The sequence below is a fragment of the Xiphophorus maculatus genome, chromosome 5 (assembly GCF_002775205.1).
Source record: "Xiphophorus maculatus strain JP 163 A chromosome 5, X_maculatus-5.0-male, whole genome shotgun sequence".
NCBI lineage: Eukaryota > Metazoa > Chordata > Actinopteri > Cyprinodontiformes > Poeciliidae > Xiphophorus > Xiphophorus maculatus.
The window spans coordinates 33,047,518-33,073,845 of NC_036447.1; the positions used below are offsets into that span (position 1 = coordinate 33,047,518).

The following is a 26,328-nucleotide window of genomic DNA, read 5'->3' on the forward strand; positions in this document are numbered from 1 at the left end:
GGTTAATTGGTCTCTCTAAAATTCCCCGTAGGTGTGAGTGTGTCTGCCTGTGTCTGTGTGTGTCTGTGTGTGGTTGTTTGTCCTGTCTGTCTCTGTGTTGCTCTGCAATGAACTGATGACCTGTCCAGAATGAACCCATCGTGTTCAGATGATTGATTCAAACTGCTGAACAGCTTGTGTTCAGCAGTAATGGACATACATTTCTCTTTGAAAACCATTGTTTCAAAATGATGGGGAAGTGTCATCAAACAGAAAGAGGATGTCAAATTGCTGAGCAAAGGTTTTCCAGACTTCATTGGTGGTTTCAGTTTATGGAGTTCTTCAATACTCCGTTTTTTTCCTCTTCTTCCAATCTTGACGTCCTAATTGCAGAATTTCCCAGTTTTATTATATGTTTTCAAAAATAATTTCAGTTATGGTTCTTCCCTAAAAACTTTGTAGACACACACAGCAAACGCGCACCCCCCCCCCCCCCCCCCCCCCCCCCCCCACACACACACACACATAAGAAACAAATGCATAGATACCGTATTTTTTCCAGTCTATTAGCCGCTACTTTGTCTCCAAGCTTTGAACCATGAGGCTTATAGCCCGGTGCAGCTTTTCTGTGGATTTCTCTTCAACCACCAGGGGGCTCTTTAGCAGGAAGTGAATCGTTGGAAGTCAGAATTGGAAATCAAAGAAAAAAGTGCTGATTTTCATTTAGAACAAGCACATGCTAGCAGCAGGCAGGAGTGAGACATGTTTTCAAACTCATTCCCCCTCATCATGGAAACCACACGAAGAAGTTCATATGATGCAGCTTTTAAGTTGAGGGATATCGATCTGGCAGTACAGATCGAAGCTCGGCATGAACTAATCCATGGTTCAGCGTTGGAGACCCAGTGCCGCGTCCTTAATAGCAGATTTATTAAGTTAAATAGCAGCAGAGATACCAGCGGCATATAGCCTGGTGCGGTTTATATATGTACGTTTCCAGGTTTTTTTTTTTTTTTTTAACTTTGTAGGTGCGGCGTATTGTGAGGTACACTCTATAGTCCGGAAAATACAGTATTCATTTATGGGGCTTCCTTTTGAATAGTAGGCTATAGTGACTTGCTTGGATTCGTTCAGCTGTATAGTAGCATTATGTCACCTAGTTTTCTCACAGTTATGTCAAAAGGTACATTCAGTGGAGGGATCGGTGGTAGAAAAAAAAAGAATTAAAAAAAAGACAAGAAAAAGATTGTTGCTGCCCTGAGAGCAACATGAGGCACTAGTTTAGATATGTCGGAATTTTGCGTCCTCTTGTGGTTACTTTTAAGAACAGCAGTCATTTCACAGTTTGTATTACTCCCTCAAAGACCCGCCTACCAGGTCGTAGCTTATTGGTCAGCTGTTCTTATAGAGGCACGGGATTGGTCCGGAGGCGATTGTCGTCAGCGAAGTCGGAAAACAATAAACACACGGTTAAATGGTATTTAGTAACTTACAGTCTCCGGTAGGTATCGCTTTAAATGTTCACTTTATTTAATTATCATTCAACAGAGCGCGTGTATAAAAGAGGAAACTCATGTTTTAGGTTGTTGTTTAAACTGTGTGCAGAAATGCCAACATCTCCTGTGAAAACCCGGATCCCCCTCACCAGCTTCGGTCATCTCATCACAGAGGTGAAGGTAAGATCCCAGAAATATATGCCGTTTGTCTTATAATGATGGAAAACACCAGGAGCCGGTGCTGCAAGACTCTCCACACACAGAGGGAGCAGGATGGTCAGTATACCTGATCCGTAATCAGTCATACAGCAAACTGGATCGTCAAGAAGAAAATAAGACAGCAGAGTCCTTCGCAGGACATGGGACACGTTGAACTACTGAACCCGGACAGCATCAGAAGCGTCCTGTCTGACTCAGGCCCGGCGGGCATTGGGGTTCACTAGCTAATACTTTGAGTAATATTATTATTTCTACGTAGTCTGATTGCCCCCTCCCCTCCCTCCCCGAAAGTGGAAAAAATGTGACAACCACAAACTTGAACATGCCATCTAAACTGTGAGAAAATGGTGGCAGCATCATGCTGTGAAGATGATTTCCAGAGTTAATGGGAGGATTAACTACATCGGAATGGTTTAGATCAAAGTGTAGCCATATGTTACAATGGTCCAGTCGAAGTCCAGACCTTAATCCAGTTAATAAAAATTGTGGCCAAACTTTAGGATAGCTTTTCACAGATTATACTCTCTATGTAGTCAGACTGAACTAGAAGAAGAATGGCCAAAGCCCCAGTTTTTACATAAAGACATAACCAAAAAATCTTTAAGATGACATTTCTATTTTAAGGAGGATCACACATGCCACAGATTTCAGATTTTTATTTGTGGAAAGAATATACAAACTATGTAAACATTTCTTTCCATTCCATAGCTTTGTACAACCTTGTGTGAGAAAATACATTGAAGTTTGAGGCTGTAACATGACAAGAGGAGGAAATATCCAGGCTTCTAAGTAATTTGCCATAAAGAAATTACAGAACTGTAACATAACTACAAATTAAGCAACAGTAAAACATGGATTGCCACTAGAGGGCAGAAGAAATTATTTACAAATGCTTGCATGATCATCCCTCAGGATAGTATGTAGGCCAACATTTTAATCAGGCAGATTAAAAGAACACCCAACCCTGAGTGAGGGAATGTTAATACAAAATAACTTTATATAAAGAAGATGAATGACTGTCAGCTGCATGATGCTCTTCATCTTCTTTAAAGTCACCAGATTGTGTTTGCTGGAGGCTTACTGAAGCTGCTGTTGCATGCAGGGCTCGGCCTATTTTAACACATAAAGTCCAGACCTAACTAAAACATGAACTAGTGGTGGCAGCATGATGCTGTGGGAAAGCAGTTCTTGAGCAGAAACAGGAAAACTGGTAGAGCTTAGTCAGAGGGGCTGGATATAAATGTAAGCCACACTTTTCAGATTTGTATTTGTAAATCAGTTTAAAACGTTACCTTTGCAAGGTGCTGAATAGACAGCATCGGCTTTAAAAATGCAATATTTAAAATGTAGTAATTTTCAGGATTTTTGCATAAATAAATTAGAAAATTTGACAGAAAAACTTTTGACTAATAAAATATTGGAGCATATAAATTGGGCCTCAGACTCACAGAGGTGACCAGTCATCAGAACAACACATGAAACCTTGTTGGTCATTCCTGGCCATAGATTTCCTGACTGACCGTCTGTCCTGTTAACTCAGAGCTTCATTAGCTCAGAAACAGAACAGCTACTAAACAAACTCAAGTCTTTTCTTGGACACGTTTGATTTAATGACAGACAGGCAGAGGAGAACCAACCAGAACCTTTTCTTCATAGTCACATTCAGTGTCAACACAGACAAATTCTTCATCCATCTGTTGCTTTCACATTCAGTTTGACTGTAACTGCTTTGCTTGACGGTAATCATGTTTTATTTTGTTCAGGAAGTGATCATGTTACCATACTTCTTTAATTGCTGTGGCTTACAGTTTTTTTTTCTTTTAATGCTTTTAACTTGGGATTGATATCTGTTGTTGTTCTGAGAGGAAAATTTTTTTATGTGTTTCAGAAGCAGCTGTTTGGCATCGAAGGACCCTCATCTGTGCAGCTGACCGGTTGGAGGAAATACTGCAATAGCTACACGCTGCAGGGCCGCAGAAACATACATACCGTCATCCCAGACAAGCTGGTGCTGAAGCTACTCGAGGTGGGGCTGCCCACTTCACTGTGCCACTGGATCAGAGACTTCCTCACCAACAGGCCTCAGGTGGTGAGAATAAGTGGCTCAACATCGTCCCCACTGGTCCTCAACACAGGCACGCCGCAGGGCTGTGTGCTCAGCCCAGCTCTCTTCACCCTGTTTACACACGACTGCGTGGCCATCCACCCCACCAACACAGTCGTGAAGTACGCGGACGACACAACAGTAGTGGGTCTCATTTCAGACAACAACGAGACCCACTACAGAGAGGAGATTCTGCAGCTCACTCAGTGGTGTTCAGCCAACAACTTGGTGCTGAACACAGGGAAGACCAAGGAGGTCATTGTGGACTACAGAAGGCCCAGGAAGACGGATCACACTCCCCTTCTCATAGATGGAGAAGTGGTGGAACGTGTGGACAACATCAAGTTCCTGGGCCTCCACATCACATCTGACCTCTCCTGGAACACAAACACCTCCCACCTGGTGAAGAAAGCACAACAAAGGCTCTTCTTCCTCAGGAAACTGAGACGGGCTGGACTTTCCTCACGGCTGCTCGTGAACTTTTACAGGGCGATGATCGAGAGCATCCTCTGCCTCAACATGACTGTGTGGTATGGTAGCTGCACAGCACTGGAGAGGAAACAACTGACACGGGTGGTGAGAACAGCACAAGGCATTGTGGGATGCCCCCTCCCAGACCTGGACTCCATTTACACAGACCGGGTCAAGAAGAGAGCTGGATCCATAGCCATGGATTCCAGCCACCCAGGCCACAGACTGTTTGTGCCGCTGCCATCAGGCAAGCGGTACAGGAATATACGGACTACAACAAATAGACTGAGAAACAGTTTCTTCCCCACAGCCGTCAGAGCCATTACTCCCTGCCGCCCCCCCCTCCCACACATATCATAACCTCGCAGTTACACATACATATCCCCCACCCCCACACAGCCATATTGTTCTGCACTTTGCACTGTCACTTCATCTGTACTTTGCCATAATTGGACCTGCTGCTACTTCTTTGGTGTGGTTGAGTGCCTTTAGTTAATTTAGTTGTATATATTGTTATTATTATTATTGTGTGTTTGCTTATTTTTACTGTATATATTTGACCTTTTGCACGGGAGCTGCAATGGAAATTTCATTGAATTCTGTTCAATGACAATAAATGCTATCTATCTATCTGTCTATCTATCTATCTATCTATCTATCTATCTATCTATCTATCTATCTATCTATCTATCTATCTATCTATCTATCTATCTATCTATCTATCTATCTATCTATCTATCTATCTATCTATCTATCTATCTATCTATCTATCTATCTATCTATCTATCTATCTATCTATCTATCTATCTATCTATCTATCTATCTAATGCACTTAAATACAGCACTTCACATACAGCACATATTTAAAACATATATCCAGTCCAGGATAGCAATTCATGAAAAACAATTGTTATACTTTCAATTTTCCACATTTTGTACGCTAAAGCCACTAACTTCAGTTTACTTAGCTGGGATCAGATGTGATAGGGCATCACAGATAATGCATACTTGTAAAGTGGAAGGAAAAGGTGACTTTTTTTTAATTGCCGTATTATTTGTTTAACTATGACTCCTTCAGTATTTATAAAAATGCTATATATATATATATATATAAAAGAAAATTGATTTCATAATTTAATGCCTTGAAATGAGGCTTCTGTCTCTTTAAACTCCTGCTCTTCCTGAAACTCCACCTTTAAGGAAGTCATCATAACATCGCTCCTCTATTAAACCTTTTTGCTGAGAAGGGGCTCCTATAATAAACTTGTAAAATTCAGCTTGATTTAAAGCAGAACTCACAATATACTGAAGGGGGATCTGTCACAGGAATCAGGTAAAATATGTTACACCGTTTAGTTTGATAAGAAAATAAATATCCAACCACTCAATATGAAATTTGTTGATTTTTAGCAACAGTGATTTATTCAAAAAAAAACGCAATACTGAGAAATAGTAATAGTTATTCTGAAAAATAATCAGTAACCAAAAATCCCTCAAAAATAATTATAGGTAAGATTTAAATCACTCAGTTTATGTCAGCAAAAAGAAAAAAACCCTAAATAATTAAATGTTCAAAAATTCCCGTTCTTTTTTAGTCAGAATAATGTCCGCAAAGGAGTCCCATATCCTCAAAAACCAAAACAAAGTCCTGGAAGCATTTCTCCATTTTAATCCAAAATGAAAAATCCAAAATGTCAAAAACCCCAAAAGGAAGAGAAAAAACAGTGGTACCACCAAAAATCCCAAAAAAGAAAAGTAAAGTTCTGATCTCACCGGGTGCATAGGCACCGGAACAGGGGGGCCCAGGGGACCATTGCCCCCCTCCCCCCACTTTACAGCCCTGCCCAGCTGGTCCCGCCAGACATTTACACAAGCTGCACACAACTCTGACAATCTGTGACTGACATCTCTGTGTTTGTATGCAGATAAAACCTCCAGCACTGAGATCTGGACCAAATCTAAGGCTCCAGATCAGAACAGTCAAAGGTTTCCACACATGCGACAGCTTCTGGTCGGGTTGGGATCATGAACTGGTCTGACATCTGAAAAAAGGATTGGACTCTGATCCGGTCCAGGTCCGAACCAATTGTGCCTAAAACTGAAATGAGATTTCTGTATTTGTCACCATTTATAGAACCGTGATGATGTTTTCTTTCTAATGGCGTTGGGATGAAAAAAAAAAGAACATCGGGCCCATTTCCTTTTACAGTCCGGACCAAATGCTCAGAGCAGATCATTTTGACTATAATTGAGTGAATTATTATTAATTTTTTCCTCTTTGCTCTTCCAAAAGCCAATGAGCCATCAGTAGCCATAAATATCGATGGCTGCTGATGGTTTTCAGGTCTCTGTTTCTGTTGAAATTCATTTTTGTCTGCTAAGTAACAAACACATTAAAGTTTATTCATGGTGTTTTTCATTTTGTTTTTAATGCAAAGATATTGACATCTCTTTCCACACAGTTTGTGGAACATGCAGCAAATATAATCTGCGCTGCCTTTTGGTTTCAGACCCAGATCATCCAGATAGCTGCTGCTGCTGCTGCTGCTGTGTGTGGTTTGGCGAACTGAAGAGCTGACGGGTCACCCGGTTGGACAACTGTTTAACCCGTTACTGGTGCCTTCACACCAGTGATGTAATGATGACGAAACCTTCATACAATCACACACGGTGTTTTAATACCGTCGATCTGTATTCAGCTGTTCTTGGTGCTGCAGGCATTTCTCCGAATTTTACATTTTTCCAGACTCCAGTTTGGAAAATGGAATAGAATCCATTCCGCCATCTAAATGGAACTGACAACTTTTAATGTTTTTTTCTGATTATTTTCCACCAAATCTCTACGACCATTTAATAGCAAACAATCATCAAATCTAGCCAGACCGCAGCGCATGGTCGACCCAACAACATCGTCCTCCAGGTAAGAGATGTTGACTGTTTACTTCGGGACAAATTGCGACAAACCCACTGAATTGATTAACAGGTTTCATCATATCAATTGAACAAGTGCGCGCGCCTGACATTCAAAGTTTGCAACAGAGGTGGCCAAACACTCCATGACCCCCCACCTCAAAAATGAATCCGGCGCCGCTGACCGGGAGCGTCTTTCTTCCCCTCAGCGGCGTTTCCTGGGTTCAAACTCCTATCCAGTTTCTAAAACGCACAATCTGCGGCGCTAGGAAGAACTTTGATCGCTGTTTTATGTCTTTTCTTTGATTTTTTTTACTTGTTTTAAACGTTCGATCAAGTCAAGTCTCCCGCTGCACAGAGCTGACGGTTTGCGTCTGTAGTGGTTATAAAACTATTTTAGACAACTAAAAGGGAAAACAAGATCCAGTGATCTGCGATCGATTATTTTGGTCTTTCAAGTTCAGTGCTACAGACAGATACAGTAAAAGGTAAAAAGTTTAATGAAGTTTAAAAACAATGTATTTTTCTTTAATGTTACTTTTCCGGCTATGTTTGTTTATAATTTTTGAAAAGTTCAACCTTTTAGATTTTAAGTTATGAGAGTTTAATCATTCGAGTTTCGATTGGTTTTGTTTGATCGGATTTAGGGGAACGCGACGCCTCTGCTCCTCCATTACAACACTGGAGACGAAAGCAGTGACATCGTGTCCGTGTTTTCATTATTCCCCTACAGGTAGAGTTCTTACTCATAAGGGGCGTAACACGTCTTCCTCTCTGGTTGCGCCGACGCCACGCCCCTTTTTCTTTGTTAATATCAACCACACCTAAAACCAGCATGATGCTGCCCAAAATCAGTTTTAAACGGTGGAAATACGGAATAATTTAAAAAATGGAATAACAGCAAATGTTCTACAAAACAGTTTGATACATTTACTTCTTTAATGTATTTATTCAGAAAAAAAAGCAAACATAGTGGTTATGTTACAGACTCACCAGTTCCACCAGGTGTTTACTAATTACCACTAGCTAGTCTGAAGGAGCCCAGTGGCGGAGTCTTGGGGGAGCGCTGCTCTGTGAGGTGGAAACTGCAGCTCTGTGGAGGAGCTGCGCCTCAAAGGCTGGGCTACGTCCACCAGGCGTTTTGCATAGCTGAATGGTTGCCATGGAGATAAAAAGATTTCCCAAACATGCATGAAAAAAATTGAGGTATGTTTTTGGTGAAGAAATAACATTATAAATTAATGTTATAATGTTAAATAATTAAATGCAAATAACTTTTTTTAAAATATATTAACCAGTGCACGACACTGTAAGGTCTGTCCCCTTCCTCCTCAGCCTGATTACATCTTTCAGTAAAATTTCCGGATATACAATCAATTGGTCAAAGAGTTGATGCCTCTTTCCAATACGTTCCCATCTGGATTCTTACAAAAAGTCCCATTCAAAGTGGTTGAGAGCCATCTTACCTATCTCGGTCTTACTATACCCAAAGACCCCAAACTTATTTTCAAACTAAACTTTGCAGAGTTTATATGAGGATTAAAGCAAAATATCAAGTACTGGAAGACTTTTTCTCTGTCAATGATTGGACGCATTAATTCAATCAAAATGATCTCCCTACCTAGGTTCTTGTATTTATGTCAAAATCTTCCTATTTATCTTACAGCAACTTTCTACAAGGACTTGGACTCGATCATTCAATCCTACATATGGAATGGGAAAAATGTTAGGATTTCTAAAGTGCATTTACAGAAGCCGAGGGGGGAGGGAGGTCTGGGCCTACCTGTACTTAAACACTATTATTGGGCTGCCAACATCAGAGCATTAATGTATTGGCAACAGGGCTCCCCAGGTAACCCAATAACTAATATCCCTCTGTGGCTCAAGATGGAATCCAATCTGGCAAATAATTTCTCCCTACCAGCTATGCTGTTTGCCCGGCTTGAAAAACCGGAAGCCTTTCGAAATTTGAGCTTTGTGTTAAGACACGAAGTAAGAATTCTAAATCAGATCAGGACTTTCCTTGCACTACCAAATACATCAGCACAGACGCCGTTTTGCTTTAATCACAGTTTTTTGCCTCCTTGGCAGGACAAAGCTCATCATGATTGGAGGGAAAGGGGATTGGTGTCGATTAAGGACATATACTGTATATTGGCAATAAGTTTGCCTATTGAAAGAAAAATACAATCTGCCTCATTTACACTTCTTTCGATATCTGCAGGTCAGGCATTACATTGAGTCAAAAATTGAGAACTTTGACACTCTTCCATGGGAGAACAACATTTTTGACATCCTTGGGAGCCCCCCTGACTCTAAACATCTCGTTACGAGAATTGTACATCTACTTGGTGACCGCATTGTGGCACACACCACAAAAATCAGGGAGGCCTGGGGAAGTGAGCTAGGGATAACAATCCCTGAACCTTTATGGAACAGATGCCTTTCCAAAATTCACTTGTGTTCAATAAACAGCAGGCATCAGCTAATTCAGTTTAAAATCACGCATCGGTTACACTATTCAAAGGTCAGATTGCATAAGATTTATGCCTCTGTCTCCCCAATGTGTGGCAGGTGTAACATTTCTGAAGGCACACTGTCTCATGCTGTTTGGTCTTGTCCTTCATTAACAGGTCTTTGGTCTAAAGTGTTTGATTGGTACTCCAAGGCATATAACCATACAACCTGAACCAGGACTTATAATTTTCGGATGCCCTCGGGTGCAGGGGACTATACCCGCTACAATGCAGCAACCGTTAGAACTGGGACTGATTGTTGCCAAGAGACTAATCCTGAGGGACTGGAGGTCCTGTGTTCCCCCTTCATTCCGCCTTTGCATGATGTCCATAATACAGATGGAAAGATTTTGCAAAGGCTCTAAAGACACTTTTTCATACTACAGGAATCCCTTCCTGGAACACTTTTCACAGACTAGACTAAGTTGAACACAGAGCTGGACTCTCCCCTTAATGGGTGCATGTATTCTCATGTATGTAACTTTATATACATTTGTTATGTGTGTACACCATTTGTCAACTGGAATGTTTTCTGTATGACCTGTGCATCTGGGTTCTGTCTGTTTGTTTTTCTGTATGTTCTAAACCTTGAAAACTTAAAATAAAATTTATTTAAAAAAACAAATTAACCAGTGAGATCAAACAGTTTAAAAACCTCACACATCGGTGATTGAGAAGCTACTAGAAGCTGATAAGAATCTCAGCGGAAAGATGATGATTTTTTTTCATGTAAATAAAGGAGCAGCAGCCAGCAGGACGGGTTCAGGATGAACACATGTTTCAAGCTCTCAGTTGATCAAATTCTAACTTCCTCTTAATTCCCTGGATTGTGTTTCTTTCACTTCATAATTGTGTACTATGATGTGCTGGTCAATCACAAAATCCCAACAACACAGAAAAGGTTCAAAGGGTTTAAGTTGTTCTGCATATTACTGTCTAAATAAAGGAATTGTCCTTTTGTCTTGGCTACTTATGGGGTCCTGGTGGCCACAGCTGCAGTTTTCCTGATGCACAAACAAAACAAAGATGGAAGTCGGATGTCTGCCTCCACACACTGAAACTCTGGTTCACTTATTGTTATTCTGTGAAGGAAATAAGATTCTTGAAGCTCTGAGCTGTTTACTGAGTGTTTTATCATGTCAATAAAGGCTACACTCATGCTTCTCTGGTTACTGCATTATTGAATTCAGGTTGAGCAGAGCAAGATTAGGGTTAGGGTACCCTAACCCTTTGCTTTCATCATTGTTTTCTCACAAGATGCTCATCCCCTGTGATGAGTCTGGACTATGATTGTGTTTTCTCATGCCAATCACCAACCCTCTGAAATGTTTTTGGAACATTGTTGCATAAGACTGAGATGTTGAGCAATAAAGAAAGTGATAGTAAGTTTGCTTTTTATTGAAGCTCAATTTATTCATAGTTTGCAAGACCTAATTATTCCTAAAGTTTTATGCATCGTTATGTGTGTGTTGATCTTTTTTATTATGAACAGTGTGCAACACTTTGGTGAAGTGGAAACACTGACATGATGTACAAGAAGTGAGAACCATCAGTGGCCTCAGAGTAATTCTCAGAAACTGGGAGGAACTCGACTACAAACTCAATTAAAAAAAGAAGTCAGAACAGAAAGCTGTGGCAGGCAGTCACATATTTCAAACCACAGCCTTTAGTATTTATTTCACATTTTTACAAATAGTTTGACCTTGTTTACCTTCCATTGGGTCAAATGTTTATGCTAGAACACTGGGAACATTGGAACAGAAAAGGAATTGTAAAAAACTCAATTCATCTTTGAGAATTTCCTGCAGTCAAGTTCCCATCACAATGGCTCTGACTCACCAAGTCAGACTTTAAAAGCTTACAGATTGGGTTCATTTTAGTTGATTTGAATTTATGTTTAAAAAGTTCACTTTTTACTAACTTACTGCTCTAGAATGGATTTAATACTTTAAATTTCCATATAAGAGGCACTTGTTTAATTGATCATCACGTTTGAAAATCACTTTGAAAGTAGGAGGTTTGGCAGTTTCAGCAGCGCCTGCTGCCCTCAACCATTTTACAACCAAGTAAAGAACCCACTGCTCTCAATTGGTTCTGGGTAAATGACTGAGCCTTTATGATGCCAGTTTTTATTAATCTTTCTTAATTTTGGTCCCAAAAAAGAAAATGTATCAGATATGAATGTTCTCTTTGCATTATAGATATATAGTTTGCTTAGCAACACTGCATTTCTAAACGATAGAACCGTTTCCACGCACACATATATGAATACTGCTGCTGGAATATCACGTGATTTATAAGAATCAGCCGCCGAGAAAGAGAAAGTGAAAGCAGCGGCTGCTCTAACACCTGATCTCCTTCATGACTCCGCCTTCAGAAATATAGTAACCGAAAGCACAAAGTTTCTGTTAAAACTTCTTCTACCCTCCGCTTGCGATAGAGAAGCTGCCCAGAGCTCACTTCTGTCAGTAAGTACATCACAAACTTTCATTATTTCCAATTCGAATCGACATGCTATTAAAATGTATTTGCGCCCATCTTGTGCGTAGTGACGTGTCACAAGTGATATCTCAGGTTAGAGCAGCGCTGACAGATGAACTATGTTTCACATTTAAATGGGAAGTTACCATCTCCACCCTGCTACAGCACTTCATTAACGCCTCATTAACTTGTTTGACATCATGAAAATATTCAACCTTCCCTTCAGAAACCGGGGTTTGGTTGAATATTTTTATTGAGCAGAACATAGTTTTTGTTGTTTGTTTTGTTTTTTAAGTCAGATGAAATCATTCAAACTGATCCGGAAACCTTACAGAGAAATCCTTATTTCAAAACTAAAAGCTTCAGTAACAGGAGTTGTGTGACACACAAAAAAGGCTCTTGGAGTGACAGAGTTACTGTGAAGGCTATGAAACCCTGATTAAAATCTGCAGCTTTGAAATTTTACTGGATGCAAATAAAAGTGAAACCAAACTGCAAAAAAATCTCAAATTTATAGTTGAAGGCTCCTATGGCATTCTGCTCATCTCTTACTGTGCCTCCAGGTCAGAGTTCAGAACCAGACAATAACTCTGAATGTGGAGCAGCAGGAACTATACTGAAAATCTGAATTTTTCATTCATTGGATCAAAGCTAATTTTGGTGTGTAATGCACCAACCAAACAGGTATTATGAATTTTTACCAAAGAACATAGTACCGGTACCTTTTACCAAAAATGTATAAAAGTTAATAACACCATATTCATACATTTAAATGTTTACATTTCAGCTAGCTTCAGAGCTACTGCCTTTGTCGTAGAATCTCCAGCATCTTTGTTCCTTCTATGATGACCTTAGAAAAAAATCCTCAAAGATCAGAACTAAGAGAGATTCATAAATCGGTGCATCTCTGAAAATTTACTGGCATTATTTATCACAAAAAATTTTATTTATCAATAATTTTTATGACTTGGAGAGAAAAACACATGGCTTTATCTCCACTGTTGCAGTCCAGTCTCCCTTTCATATCTTCAGCTTATTCAGGATGCAGCAGCTGCGTCTTTCGGCTGACATGACCTCAACTTTCCTGTCCTCAATTTGTCCACTTCCTGTGCATCACAGAATTCATTTTAAAATCCTAATGTTGGCTTATGAATGCATAACAGTCTTATTCCTGAAAAATATTAAACTTTCTGAAGATGATAGTTTGATAGTTTTAAAAGAATCCCATAATACAAATTTAAGCACTTTGCAATATTTTTTCAATACTTAAAATATACAACAGGTTTTCACTCAATTATAGTGTTTTTTTTATTTTTTTAATCATTTTTGGGGGGTCTGAAATTTTGGCCAAAATATATATTTTTTTCTTCAAAAACACATAGCTGCAGATACATTTTGTTTAATTGATATTTTGATATTCCAGATTATTACCATTTATGCATCAAAGCATGCTCTTCTAACCTTTATATGATTTTTGTTTAACTCATGTGGTTGATGCGTTTGTGGTACAAAACATGGTTGGAGTTTTTAGGTATTTATCTAAAAGAAATGTAATTTTCAGTTTTTGAGCCAACCAAGGAATAATTTGACAAATCTGATCTTTTGCAGGTTGACTGGTGCATCTGTTACCTCTGTTCATTCTAGCTGAGGTATTATAACATCTAAAGTAAAATACAAGTTATTATCTTCTGCCAATCTTAGAGAGCCATTCAATATTTTTTTGCCATTCAACACACAGCTGAAGGTGTCTAAACTGCAATGCTTGAAACTATTTATTTGCCTTTTTTCAGTGTTCTGTAAGTAGCTGTAATATTATACCTTTACTGCAACTCATATCCTCTCAAATGAAATGAACAATGTTGTTGGACATCATCATTCACATGACAGAGTGAAGAAATTAACCGCTCAAAGTTTCTAATTGTTGAAAAACCAAAACCAAAACCAAAACTAAAACACACTGAGCTCCAGGCGACATGACGAACAGGAACAACTGTAAGCAGTGATTTGTTCCTGCCAGTATTCAGCAGACAAACTCATTTTTATAGTAACCTGAGATTTTCTGTGTTTATCTTCCTTTGTTGCAGATCACCTATGTTTAACTGGAAGATCACAGAATACGTCCATGCTCTGCCCTCCTATCAGAACTTTGTGTTAGAGCCCAGTTCACACTGAAGCTTCATGGAGCCTCAGAGAGAACCTGGCTGCTGATGAGCAAGTGGGAAAGAGCCGATGATGGAGAGCCTGCTTGTGAAAACAGACGAAACCGGTGCAGTGGGCGGTCAGGAAGAGGATTTTCCATTCTAGGATGGTCAGAGACAGTCTGGACAGAACGTCTGATCAGAACCAAAAACGGGAGCCAGCAGCTGAGCCACAGAGTCCAAGGCAGAACCCAGAGGAGTCACATCGACCCGAACGAGCAGCGGAAAAAATAAACACAGAAAACAAGGACTCTGCAGGATCAAAGCTAGACTTTCTGCTCTGGTGCAAACTCAAATTCGAGGAGGAGTCGGAGTCCTGGAGGCTGGTCAGTGTGCTGTTTGATTTCTGTACAGCAGCTATGTGCTTTCATTACTGCTGAGTGTTTAGACCAACAATATAAAAGGAACAAGTGAAATCAAGAAAAAGGAACATTTCACTTAGCAGATTTTCATTTATTTATGCTGTACAACAAAAGGATATTACTACACGTATATAGTAATGATCAATTCCGTATTATTATTAAGGATATATTTCAGTGTTTCAGCTGCTAAAAATGAGGGAAAGTACTTTGTTTCATGTCTCACATGGTCTCTGGAAGTACGAAGTGTTTGAGTCTTCCCAGGTCTGGATGAGAAGATAAAAATAAGTTTAGAAAAAAAATCCCATTTCCAGCCTTAATATGTATTAATTTAATTCAATGCAATTAAAAAGACCACTATCTTGATCCCATAATGAAATGACCTTTTCCAAGCAGCAAAACCTCTGACTCTGGAGAAGCAGCCGCCCAGACTGCTGGATCTCCCACAGCTGTCAGGTTGGGTTTCCCAGGCTGCTGCTTGTCTTCCTCCTGACTCTCTATGCCGGGGGTCTCAAACTCCAGTCCTCAAGGGCCGCTGTCCTACAACTTTTAGATGCGCCTCTGTTGCACCACCTGAATAGAATAATTAGGTCATTAAGGCTCTGGAGAACTGATCTAGACAAGGAGGAGGTCATTAAACCATTTCATTACCAGTGTTTTGTACCTGTGGCACATCTAGAAACTGCAGGACAGCGGCCCTGGAGGACTGGAGTTTGATACCTCCAGTGTGTTCTAGAGCCACCAAACACGGACATATCCATGGTAACTTGCATGTAGGACAGTGGTGCCCAAAGTGGGTCCTGGAGGGCCGGCATCCTGCATGTTTTAGTTCTCTCCCTGGTTTAACGCACCTGGATCCAATGATGGCTCATTAGAGGCCTAAGAAGAACATTGACCTGCTGAAAAGGTTGTTGGTACCACCAAGGAGAGAACTAGGACATGCAGGATGCCGGCCCTCCAGGACCCACTTTGGACATCACTGGTGTAAGCCATAATGTCAAGTTTGTCTCCATCTTCCAATTTTCTGTAAACCTGAATTGGGGAATTTCATTAAGCCTTTGCCAAAACTAAATGTTACTTTTTAAACTGAATTACTGAAATTGTTTCACATCTGTTGTATTTAATTGTCTAAAAGGCACTTGGATGAAAAAAAATGATGCTGATCATATTAACTTTATTCATAGAGCATGATAGGTATTTTTCCTTTCGAACCTATATAAAATAAAGAACCACAGACAACGTATTATGAATTTTATAGCCAAGCTTTTGCAAAAGGAGAAAACACAGAGAACTGCTCCTCTGACCAGTTCACCATGTGTTCTGAAACTCTGCAGTAGAGCTTGTCTTTTTATTAACACAAAACAAAAGCAAAGGGGGCTGGTGCTGATAAGATTAGGAGCCCCCGAAATGAACACAATCAAACACAGTTTTACGACTAAGGAATTTCTACCTAGGGGACAGTCAGGAAAAACAACAAAGGTCGTAAAACTTCTGATACAATCAACTAGCAACCCAGTTCCTAGGTGTGATAACTAATCAAAGGTCTGAGAAACACATTGTTAACTGTTTCACATGAAGATAAACAGACAGTAGTGACTTCCAGGTCATTTAAAGAAGAGAACTTTTTAAACAGAAAATCACTTTAAACAGAAGATCACTTTAAACAGAAAATCACTAAGATCTATAGACTTAAGGTGAACCAGAGTAAGAATGAAATGATAATACCAAAAAATCTCTAACAGAGCACTTGATTCAAGTGCACCAAAGCACTAAAGTGTGCACAAGATGAGAAAATAGTCGCATGATTCAATAAGTCAACATCTCAGATGGTGTCAAAGTCCAGGGAGAAGAGTTGGGTTTTAAACTGGCTGCTGAGTTAATATTGGAAAAGACATGAACCTGAAACATTTACACTCAAACCAATCGCAATTTTTAGAACAAGATTCTTATTTATAGCTGAATGCATAAGTATTTTTTTGTTGTTGTTTTTACTCTAAGTCTTATTCTAAAATTTAGGATAAGGTAATCTGTATTCAGTAATTTAAAAAAATGTTCATGTGAGGATTAAACCATAAAATGATTTTTTTCAATAAACATTGTTACCTACATTAAATATGTTAAGTCATATTTTGAAAAAAATGCCTGAAGACCATCTGAGAAATCTTTGAATTTTAAGTCTAGAAAACTAAAATATGAAATCTATTATAGTTCCCAAATGATTTACTTCATTTGGGAACTAAAGAATCAATCATTTGTAGGTTTATCTATGAGATGCAGATAAACCTACAAATGATTGATTCATTAGTTCCCAAACATACAGGTGTCAGAGGAAATCTATTTCCTTCAAGAATGAATAGAAACATGCAAGACACCGAAAGATATATTTTAATGTGTGACTGCATGTTCAAAAACATTTAGTGAAATAGTAACAGGAATAATTTAACAGTATTGATGCTTTTTGTTGCAGTTCCTGAAATGTTTCTTAACACATTTTTTGTGGGAGGGTCTTTATTCGAAAGCTTCCAACATTTATCAGAGTGAACTTCAAACCTGATCGCAGAAACTTTTATCTGCAAACCTTTTAGGCCCGTTTAAAAAATACTGTTACTGTATTGTTTTATGGTCGTTGAATAAAGTTGTAAAAATAGCTTGAAATATAAAAGTCCAAAGTGTGATTATCTAAACTAGACATTTTCTCCTGGCTTTTTCATATGGAGCGTGTAACTCTGAGTGTTTTAATGCTTTGTGCTTGATGTCAGTGTTTGGACAAAGTCATATGTGGTTTTTAAAGTTGGAAAAAATGGGGTTGTTATTAATGTCTTATTATTTCACCTGTAACAAGACATTATTCCCATATTACAAGTTAATTTATCTGCCTATGTGTAGTGGCACTCTGCGTCCCAAAGGTTCGTTGTACCACCTTTGCAGTTTGTCTAACAGCCAATATTTGAATCACTCGACTGAAACCAAGTCTTCTTTTATGATGTTTACTTAAAGAACTCCAAAAGTTCACTTACAGAAAAAATGAAAGGCTCGGTACAGATCGGTCAAAAAATTGTGTTGCTTCCACAGTATCCAACTGCAATCTGACCTCAAACGTGCATACGGGCAATGTTAATGTTATGCATTATGTAGTGGAAGCCAAAATTACTTTTCACAATAAAAGTATCCCTTTATATTAACTAAGTTATACATTCCAGAAAATATACTTATCATGAATTTCTTAAAATTAAATTAAGCATATTTATACATTTTTAATCTAAATTATTATTCTATATGAATTCCCCATTAACTGGCTCTTACACTATGGAAGAAGTACCTTTTCGTCAATATTAAGGAATTATTTACTCAAAACAAGCCCTATATCCTGCTGAAAAGTTACTTTTAATGTAGTATGTCTTATTCCATGTGTACTAAGTTATTTGCACTAGAAAGTAGACCAAAAAACTTGGTATAACTTTGTGTTCTTGCAGTGAACGTGATTGAATTGTTTTGTTCTGCTGTAGCCAGAGACAGGAGCAGATGCTGACGGCTTGCCCACACACATCCGTCCATTCACCAGCTTTGCAGAGTATCGTCTGGTCAAACTCACCTACCTACAGCTGCAGGAAAGTGGTTTCTACTGGGGGCCCATGACCATGGAGGAAGCACACCAAAGACTCACTCACGCAGCTCTGGGAACTTTCCTTCTCAGGTAGCATCACAGCTTCATTTCACTTTTTATTCCTGGTTTACTGCTTTTATTCAGATGAGTCTGGGGCATACCATGAGCTGAGGAGCACTGATGCTTCATAAGTTTTTTTTTTTTTTTAATTATTTAAAAATAATAGTGTCATTCATCATTCATTTGTTGGCTGATTTTTTTTGTTTTGTTTTTTGTTTTGTTTTTTTTCCTACTATTTTAGGGAATTCATATTTTCCTGAGCAGGTAAATATGTTTCAGTGTCATTTGATCTGAGCTTCATACCACATATTGACCAAAAAATCAGTAAATAATTATTGTTTATAAATATAATTACGCACTAGATAAGCTAACACCAGCCTATGATAGAAGGTGTGCTTTTTTGTGTTTCTAAATTTGCATAGATCATTTTGTAGAGGTTCTTACTTCCAGTTTGTAAAATATTTTTAGTAAAAAGTTTTCTCTAGGACTGCATCACGTAACAGTGCCAGGGTTTCCAGAGCAACGCTTGGCAGAGGTAGTTGTTTTTGTATTTCTAAAAAAGAAAAGAAAAAAATCACAACTTTATTTTTAATTTTTTTTAATAAAAAAAAATCGTTCCTGAAAAATGCATTTATAGTTGGTGAATTGAACAGGGCATGAAGTCAAGAGGCCCGTTCATAGCAATCAATCACTCTGTTGCGCCTGGTTCTCTGAAGTTTACCTTGGCATGGATCCCATTTAAACTGGACACAGGTTGATCCCATTTAAACTGGACACAGGTTGATCCCATTTAAACTGGACACAGGTTGATTCCATTTAAACTGGACACAGGTTGATCCCATTTAAACTGGACACAGGTTGATCCCATTTAAACTGGACACAGGTTGATCCCATTTAAACTGGACACAGGTTGATCCCATTTAAACTGGACACAGGTTGATCCCATTTAAACTGGACACAGGTTGATTCCATTTAAACTGGACACAGGTTGATTCCATTTAAACTGGACACAGGTTGATCCCATTTAAACTGGACACAGGTTGATCCCATTTAAACTGGACACAGGTTGATTCCATTTAAACTGGACACAGGTTGATCCCATTTAAACTGGACACAGGTTGATCCCATTTAAACTGGACACAGGTTGATTCCATTTAAACTGGACACAGGTTGATCCCATTTAAACTGGACACAGGTTGATTCCATTTAAACTGGACACAGGTTGATCCCATTTAAACTGGACACAGGTTGATCCCATTTAAACTGGACACAGGTTGATTCCATTTAAACTGGACACAGGTTGATTCCATTTAAACTGGACACAGGTTGATTCCATTTAAACTGGACACAGGTTGATTCCATTTAAACTGGACACAGGTTCACCTGTATGGACATTTATATCAAGCCCCTCATGTTGAGAAGTCATCTTTCTCCAAAGACTCGTTTTTTGCAGAATTCTTCATCAAGGTATGAGTCCAGTTTAAAAGCCATCGCATTTGCTCTGCTTAGTTCAATGTGAAGTGCATATATAACCCTATAGTCGCGCGTTTAGAGGTGCGTGTTGAGCGCGCATTGAGGCCAGTTTTCCACCGGCTCGGCTCGGCTCGGCTCGGCTCGGCTCGGCTCGGCTCGGCTCGGCTCGCTTTCAGAGCTTTTCCACCGGCTTTTTTTCGGGGCTGGTCCTGCTTTTTAGGTCCCTGCTTCGGAGCAGGTCCAGCCAGGCCGGCCTGCTTTGGTGGGTGACGCAAGCTTCGCTCCTGCTCACTGATTGGCTGTGGGCGTGGTCAGACGGAGCAGCAAAGAAAGAAGAAAAACGAACTTTTCAAACTCGCTACAACATGGAAGTGATGGAAGCTGCAAACAAGCCGTGAACTAAAAGATGCCAGCTTTTCTTTGCTTCGGATTTCAATATTGAGCAGCAGCTGGATGGAGCAGTGAGGAATGAGAGGTTTTTGTTGATGTGGTGGAGAGAATGGAAAGACTTCAGAGCCCCACAGTGATGCTGAGGCCGCTGCTGATCTCCAGCCAGGTGAGCAGTTTCTAGATATACCTGTCTGCTTTTTACTATAGTTAAGGTCGCCTACTTACAGCCACGGAAGACATTTGAAACAAAAAGTCTGCTGTGTTTTTATTGATAAAAAACACAACTTGCGCATTTTCTAAAGATCCTCAGTTGCACATTCCTCAGTTCTAAATAATGTCAGTATTGTACAGCATGTCGCCTTCATTTGGTTTTTATGTTTTATCTTTTTGTGAATCTAAATGCTTCGACTGTTTCTCATTTTGCTGTTGTTGCTCCGGAGTTTTTCCCATTGTGAGATAATAAAACATGTTATATGATATTCTATTATTGTAAAATGGCTACATGTCAGTTCTCTAATTAAACTGTTATCAATTATTAATTGTAGAGAACATAAAAATAAACGGTAGTGGTATTTTATCCATGGCTGTATGTCTACATAGGTCTAAAACTTACAAGTAATTATGTTTTGTCTTTAATTTAAACAACTATTTGTTATAATTGTTTGTCTGGATGGTAAAAAAAAAGTGTTTGCATATATATAAAGTAACATGTCTGTGTTAAATAATTCCTTCTGTGTATATAACTTCCACATTAATAACTCTGTTATTTATCTACTTTTCCCAGGGAACAGAAGAAGAGGAACATGGCTGACATGATGGAGAACGATGAGGAGAACCGTCAGAACAACTGGATCTCCTTCAGGAGTTGAGGCAAAATCAAGAATAAAATAAAAGCTGTTGTGTCTCAATGAACAAAGTCTCATTTTTTTATACCCTCTCCACACATTATTGTACATACTGTAGTTTGTTTGGCATCAAGGTCCTAATACAATCCTCCCAAAAATATGAGGAGCGTTAGAGTGAAAATAACATTATATTATGTAAATATATCATTGACACTTAACATTGTAGATTACCAATGAAGGTATCCAAAAGTGAATACATTATTCAGCACACCAAACATTTTGACATTATTATAAGAGTTGCTATTAACAAGAACCCAAAATACAAATCATGTTTGTTAGTTTCTACTTTGTACAACATCATTCTATCCACTCACTGTTTAGCTGTCTTCCTGGAGAATCTTCAGTGTAAGAAAGTGAGAAAATGTGTCCAGAACCTGTAACCTGCATTATGTAACGTTAACGTGTTGAACTTTTTCAAATAATCTTTAAAGTGTCAATGCTTTAACATTAACAGCCTTACAGGAAACATTCTTTATGACCCACAAACCTCTGAAGGAACTCTACATTCACGGGTCACTTTATTAGGTACACCACTTTAGTTTGACCTCCTTTTGCCTTCAGAACTGCATCAGTTGACTCAAAGGCCTTCTGTCAGACTGAGGTCAGACGACTGGACAGGTCATTCTCTGTGAACTTGAGACATGGTCCTGAGTAAAATCCCTTCTGATCATCAGTTTCTTGCACCAACAGTCATGACTAGGTTCACTTAAATCACTTAATTCCCCTTTTCTTTCTCACTTTAATATTCACCTTAGACTTGAGTGATCTCTCTACTGTACACAATGTCTGGATGCTTAATGCATTGAACTGCTGCCATGAGATCTGCTGGTTTGTGCTTTGTGTTGACAAGCAATTGAACACAGGACTGTTTCTCAAAAGTAGGATTCAGGATAAGGGATAAAGCCAGGCTTGGCATATCCACCAGTTCATCCTGTCTTTATCCGTTTCAGACCAAACCAGCTTCAGGGGGTGCAGCTATGTTGAGCCAAGCTTAATTAATTCAGGTGACTGTGCATCAATAGATTTCTTCAGCAGACCATGACAAACTGATGCTACAATAGCAAATGATAGCAGATCGATTGAATGCCTAATTAGCCCAAAATATACACTTTCAAAAAAATGTCATAATCATACCAGTCATTTGCTCAAATAAAAAAATGTAACCCAAGAAATGAACAGTGGAAGTCAAAATAATATGTTAAACTAACATGATCTTACTAATAATTATATAGAACAAACATAACGGGTCAAGATTAAATATAAGAACATTTTGGAGTATCTAGGAAGTATTAAAAACAATTACTGTAATAGTTTGGATTGGTGGACATGTTTTTTTGTTTTAAAGCATGAAATCCTATTAACTGTTTAGCATGTTCCAGCTCTGTCATCAAGCACACTGATCTGCACAGAGTGACAAGACAGTCCTTGTTTTCACAGGGACAGCGGCCAGCCCGATGTTTTCTTCACTCTCAGCTACCAAAGCGAAGACGGCCCCACCAGCGTCCGTGTCCAGCTGAACAACCTGCTCTTCAGCCTGCATGGCAGCCAAAAAACTTTCCCTTCGCTGTTCGCTTTGCTTGCCTTCTACACCAGCTCCCCCTGTAGGCTGACTGAGCCCTACCGCAGGCAGCGGCCGGAGCGCCTAAAACAGATGTGCAGGAGAGCTCTGGTACGAACCTACGGTGCCGAAAGGATGTGCACCTCACCTGGACTCAGCCCTGATGTTAAGGCTTATGTCGGTGCGTACCCGTACTGTACATAGACAAACCTGTGGATGCAGTGCCTTTTACAGCATTTAGATGTGATTTATTAAGTTAAAAACTGTGTATTTGTTGTTTTTGTATTTTACTGGAGACAATTTGGTACCACATGTACGGTAATGAGAAATCAGATTGAAAGTGTTTTATTCATGACTTACAACATTATTGTATGCTTGACAATTCAATCATCTCCAGTTAATCTGACTGTTCTTGTTAGTAAAATTTAAATGAAAAGGAAGTCAAAACAAGGCACACAAATCATTGTGGACATTTTTTTTACCTTTAATATGACATCTACCCAGTGCTTCACCAGAAGAAGAGAAAACCTCTGGCTAAGTCCAGACCTGAGTCTGATTTACTCCTCAGAAGCCGACAAATCTGGAGTTTGGTTTTATAAATTGTTTGTCAAATTGTTAAATTGTTTATCTTGCTCTCATCGTTTTTGCATCATAAAATCCAGACATTTTATCAAGGGTGTGAATCTTTAGCTCCACTGTTTTAAAATCCTGAGGCAAATGAGGAAACTTTTAATACAAAATGTTTTTTAGACAGCACGTTGCCTAAAAACGTCTTCAGGCAACATGTTGCCAAACTGCACCTCCTCTTGCTATTATGTGGAGAAACTGAGAAATGCCATTGCAGCAAGTGTCTTTATAGTTAATAACATTTGACCTGTGAATAATAACATAATCTGTGATATGCTTAGTATTTTATTTCAGGAAAACAAGAACATAATTATCAAAGCATCTCATGGTGAATTACATAATTGCCACAAGTAAGCGACATGTTACAAATTAAGAAATTCATATCTTTTCTGTCTCATACAGAATGGACAGAAAAATGCTTCTCTGCATGTTAGTGGACATGAAGGCCTCATTTGAATTTAGGTGCTTGCAAAAGACATTTCTTTGTTTTTTGGCAGTTTTATTTTTCTGTTTAGATCTGTTGATCTTTCAGTGTTGAATTTTGTTCCATTCTGCATTTGTTTTGTATGTTATGCAGAAATCAAACAGTTATGCACTGAACCCAAAGATTGCACTTTGGTTGTTCTAGTTGGAGACATTAGATTCAATTTTACTAATGTGTGCAATTTTAAAACTAATTCAAAACTTGAATTAATTTGTCATGTTCTTGTGTCTGTAAAAATGTATATATTGGTACAAATGCAGCTATCTATTGCACAATCGTTTCTAAAGGCTTTTCCATTTTTTTGACCAATGAAGCTGTTATTTTGGCTAACTTCCCATATTTACTTTAGGTCAGGCTAATTATAATTTTATGTTAATATGAAGCCTAAGCGTAAATTCAAACTGGAAGACTCTATTCATCTGACCTGCCCAATCAAAGATGTCGTCATGCGCCTCGATTCCAACCAATCGGTGATGGTCTCCTCCTCCAATCATCAAGCGTCTTCCTTGATAAGCTCCAGCTGTTCATCGTCTTCCGCTCTTGGCTGAGCTTCAAGCTGCTGCTGCTCAACCTCGCCGTGTTCTCGCTCTTTCGTGGAAATATTGGACTCTTTCTTCTTTCTACCCAGGCTTGAAAGCTCCTGTTGCGCAGTTGATACGGATTTCTGCTCTTCCGAGGTCAATCTCACTCAGCTCCGGGATGATCCATCCCTAATCTCTCTCGTTGCACCTTCGCATCACGGGACCCTCCATCCGTCTTCAGTAGCATGTGAACCTTCAACCTCGGCGGGATTCTCCTTCCTCCGATCCAGTTTCCAACTTCTTGTAGCCTTTCGTCTAGTCCTTATCATCTAGTTTGTTATATTTTCTATTGTCTATATTTTAAAGGGGCCGCGCTAGATAAAAATCTTAGTTCATCACGTTGTCAAACACTATCTGAACTCTCGTTCCTATTTTTTCACTTGTTTTCTCCCTTGGCAGATTTTCCCGCTTTCAAACCTCTTAGGCAAAACTCCACCTGTCCGTGTTTTCCCCATTTCCATTAGGTAATTAGCCAACCGGTGAAATTGCGCATCTTTAGAGCTGGAACTATTTCTCCTTCGTCTATAGAAATTTGCTCATGTATCCGGAGCTAAGCGTTTGGAAGATCAGACTCTCTAAAACTAAGACGCCTGTTTCAAAGCTGGATTTTTGAAGTCAACTCATTTATATTCATTCCTGTGGCATTTTCATAAATCATATTGCTGCTTCTCGTGCTTTAGAATTATTCTGCAGCTGGCAACAATCACTGCAGCTTCGGTGCCAGAGGAGCTGAGCTGCGGCCGATGGCTTTTATTTGGGGGCAGAATAAACACCCAGCTAGCATTCAATGTTCAGAGGACGTCCGCCGGTGTTCTGACTGTCAGTGCTACCTCGTCAGATTTTCCTACCGTAGCACGGATAGATAGTCTGTCTGTCGGTGCTACGCGTCCAAAACTGCTACCGTCATGTTTACAAACAGAAAACTACAGCGGGTTGTGTTAATGTTAAATATATTGAATAACATTATTTGAGTGACGGGACTGAAGTGGAAGCTTAGGAGTTACTGTATATTTAGCTTAGCATTGGAACAATTTGTATGACGAAACCACAAGAAGATCACTTCCTTCATCTGAATATCCTACCTGTTTAAAATGAAAAGCTGTAGTGTGCACTAATCCTTCACTAGTATATCCTACCTTTGAAAAAATATTTTAAATACAGAGGTGTTTGTAAGAATAAAACAGTATCAAACAGGGGAAACAGGTTTTTATTGGAATTAAATTAAACACAAACAAATCCAGATCACCGCAACTCTTTTGCGCATTAATCCGTTGTATGACAGACTTTATCAAATGCAGCGCAGCCGCAATGTGTCACTGAACCGCGCAGGTCACTGTGTTCCTGAAATGATAGGATATGATTAACATACACTGATATTACATCGCTATTACACAGCTTCAGTCCCACATAGTATCGCTAACATCTATTTAGCAAAGTTTAATAATAAAAAAAGAGTGTAATTAAACTAAAATTTTTTAGACAAAATAGCTTAAAAAACAACGTATTTTGTCCTGATTAACCGCCAAACAATGACAGTTGTTTACAGCAGTAATGACTTTGCAGAGGGCAGCACGTTTCAACAGAACACCAGCCCAAGGTATAAGCAAACTAAGCAGCCACTAAGGGGCCCCCTCAGTGGAGCTGATTTTTTTTAGTAATAATTTCTATGTCACAATATCAAAAACACACAATTTCACTATGAAGTGATTTGTTTTCACAATAATATATATTTGATAATGTAGAAATCATTATTTTATGGCTAAAAAGAAAAACAAATTGCTCTTGGGGGCCCCTGGTGGCCACAAAGTCCCGAATAACATAAACTTGGTTTTATCTTAATTTAGGAATAATTTGTTCATATCAAACCACTTTTTCAATTTATATAACTCTGAATTTATTTCTATCAAAAGCTG

General features: G+C 39.0%; 1 protein-coding gene and 1 long non-coding RNA gene across 4 annotated transcripts; both read left to right on the forward strand.

The window, feature by feature from the left end:
• Positions 1 to 778: 778 nt before the first annotated feature.
• LOC111608699 lies at positions 779 to 3,757 on the forward strand. The gene is made up of 3 exons (XR_002752809.1): positions 779 to 1,480; positions 1,585 to 1,655; positions 3,583 to 3,757. It is a non-coding gene; the product is annotated as an uncharacterized LOC111608699 (long non-coding RNA).
• Positions 3,758 to 12,073: 8,316 nt separating this feature from the next.
• Positions 12,074 to 26,085, forward strand: LOC102228485 (suppressor of cytokine signaling 1-like). 3 transcript variants are annotated; one of them, XM_023333077.1, is made up of 5 exons: positions 12,079 to 12,163; positions 13,785 to 13,825; positions 14,261 to 14,700; positions 18,240 to 18,427; positions 22,603 to 26,085. In XM_023333077.1, the coding sequence occupies exons 3-5, from the start codon at positions 14,482 to 14,484 to the stop codon at positions 22,925 to 22,927; spliced, it is 732 nt and encodes a 243-aa protein (XP_023188845.1). In that variant the 5' UTR covers positions 12,079 to 12,163; positions 13,785 to 13,825; positions 14,261 to 14,481; the 3' UTR covers positions 22,928 to 26,085. The 3 variants fall into 3 exon arrangements, with proteins under 3 accessions (XP_005811805.1, XP_023188845.1, XP_023188846.1); XM_005811748.2 differs by lacking the exon at positions 13,785 to 13,825 and having other exon boundaries at positions 12,074 to 12,163; XM_023333078.1 differs by lacking the exons at positions 12,079 to 12,163; positions 13,785 to 13,825 and adding an exon at positions 13,883 to 14,168.
• The last annotated feature ends 243 nt before the right edge of the window (positions 26,086 to 26,328 follow it).

Excerpts from the sequence above, each read along its gene's own strand:
- LOC102228485 (XM_005811748.2), top strand. The coding sequence starts at position 14,482 with ATGGTCAGAGACAGTCTGGACAGAACGTCTGATCAGAACCAAAAACGG. Across the intron at positions 14,701-18,239 it reads AGTCGGAGTCCTGGAGGCTG|CCAGAGACAGGAGCAGATGC; the intron begins GTCAGTGTGCTG and ends GTTCTGCTGTAG. Across the intron at positions 18,428-22,602 it reads CTGGGAACTTTCCTTCTCAG|GGACAGCGGCCAGCCCGATG; the intron begins GTAGCATCACAG and ends TTGTTTTCACAG.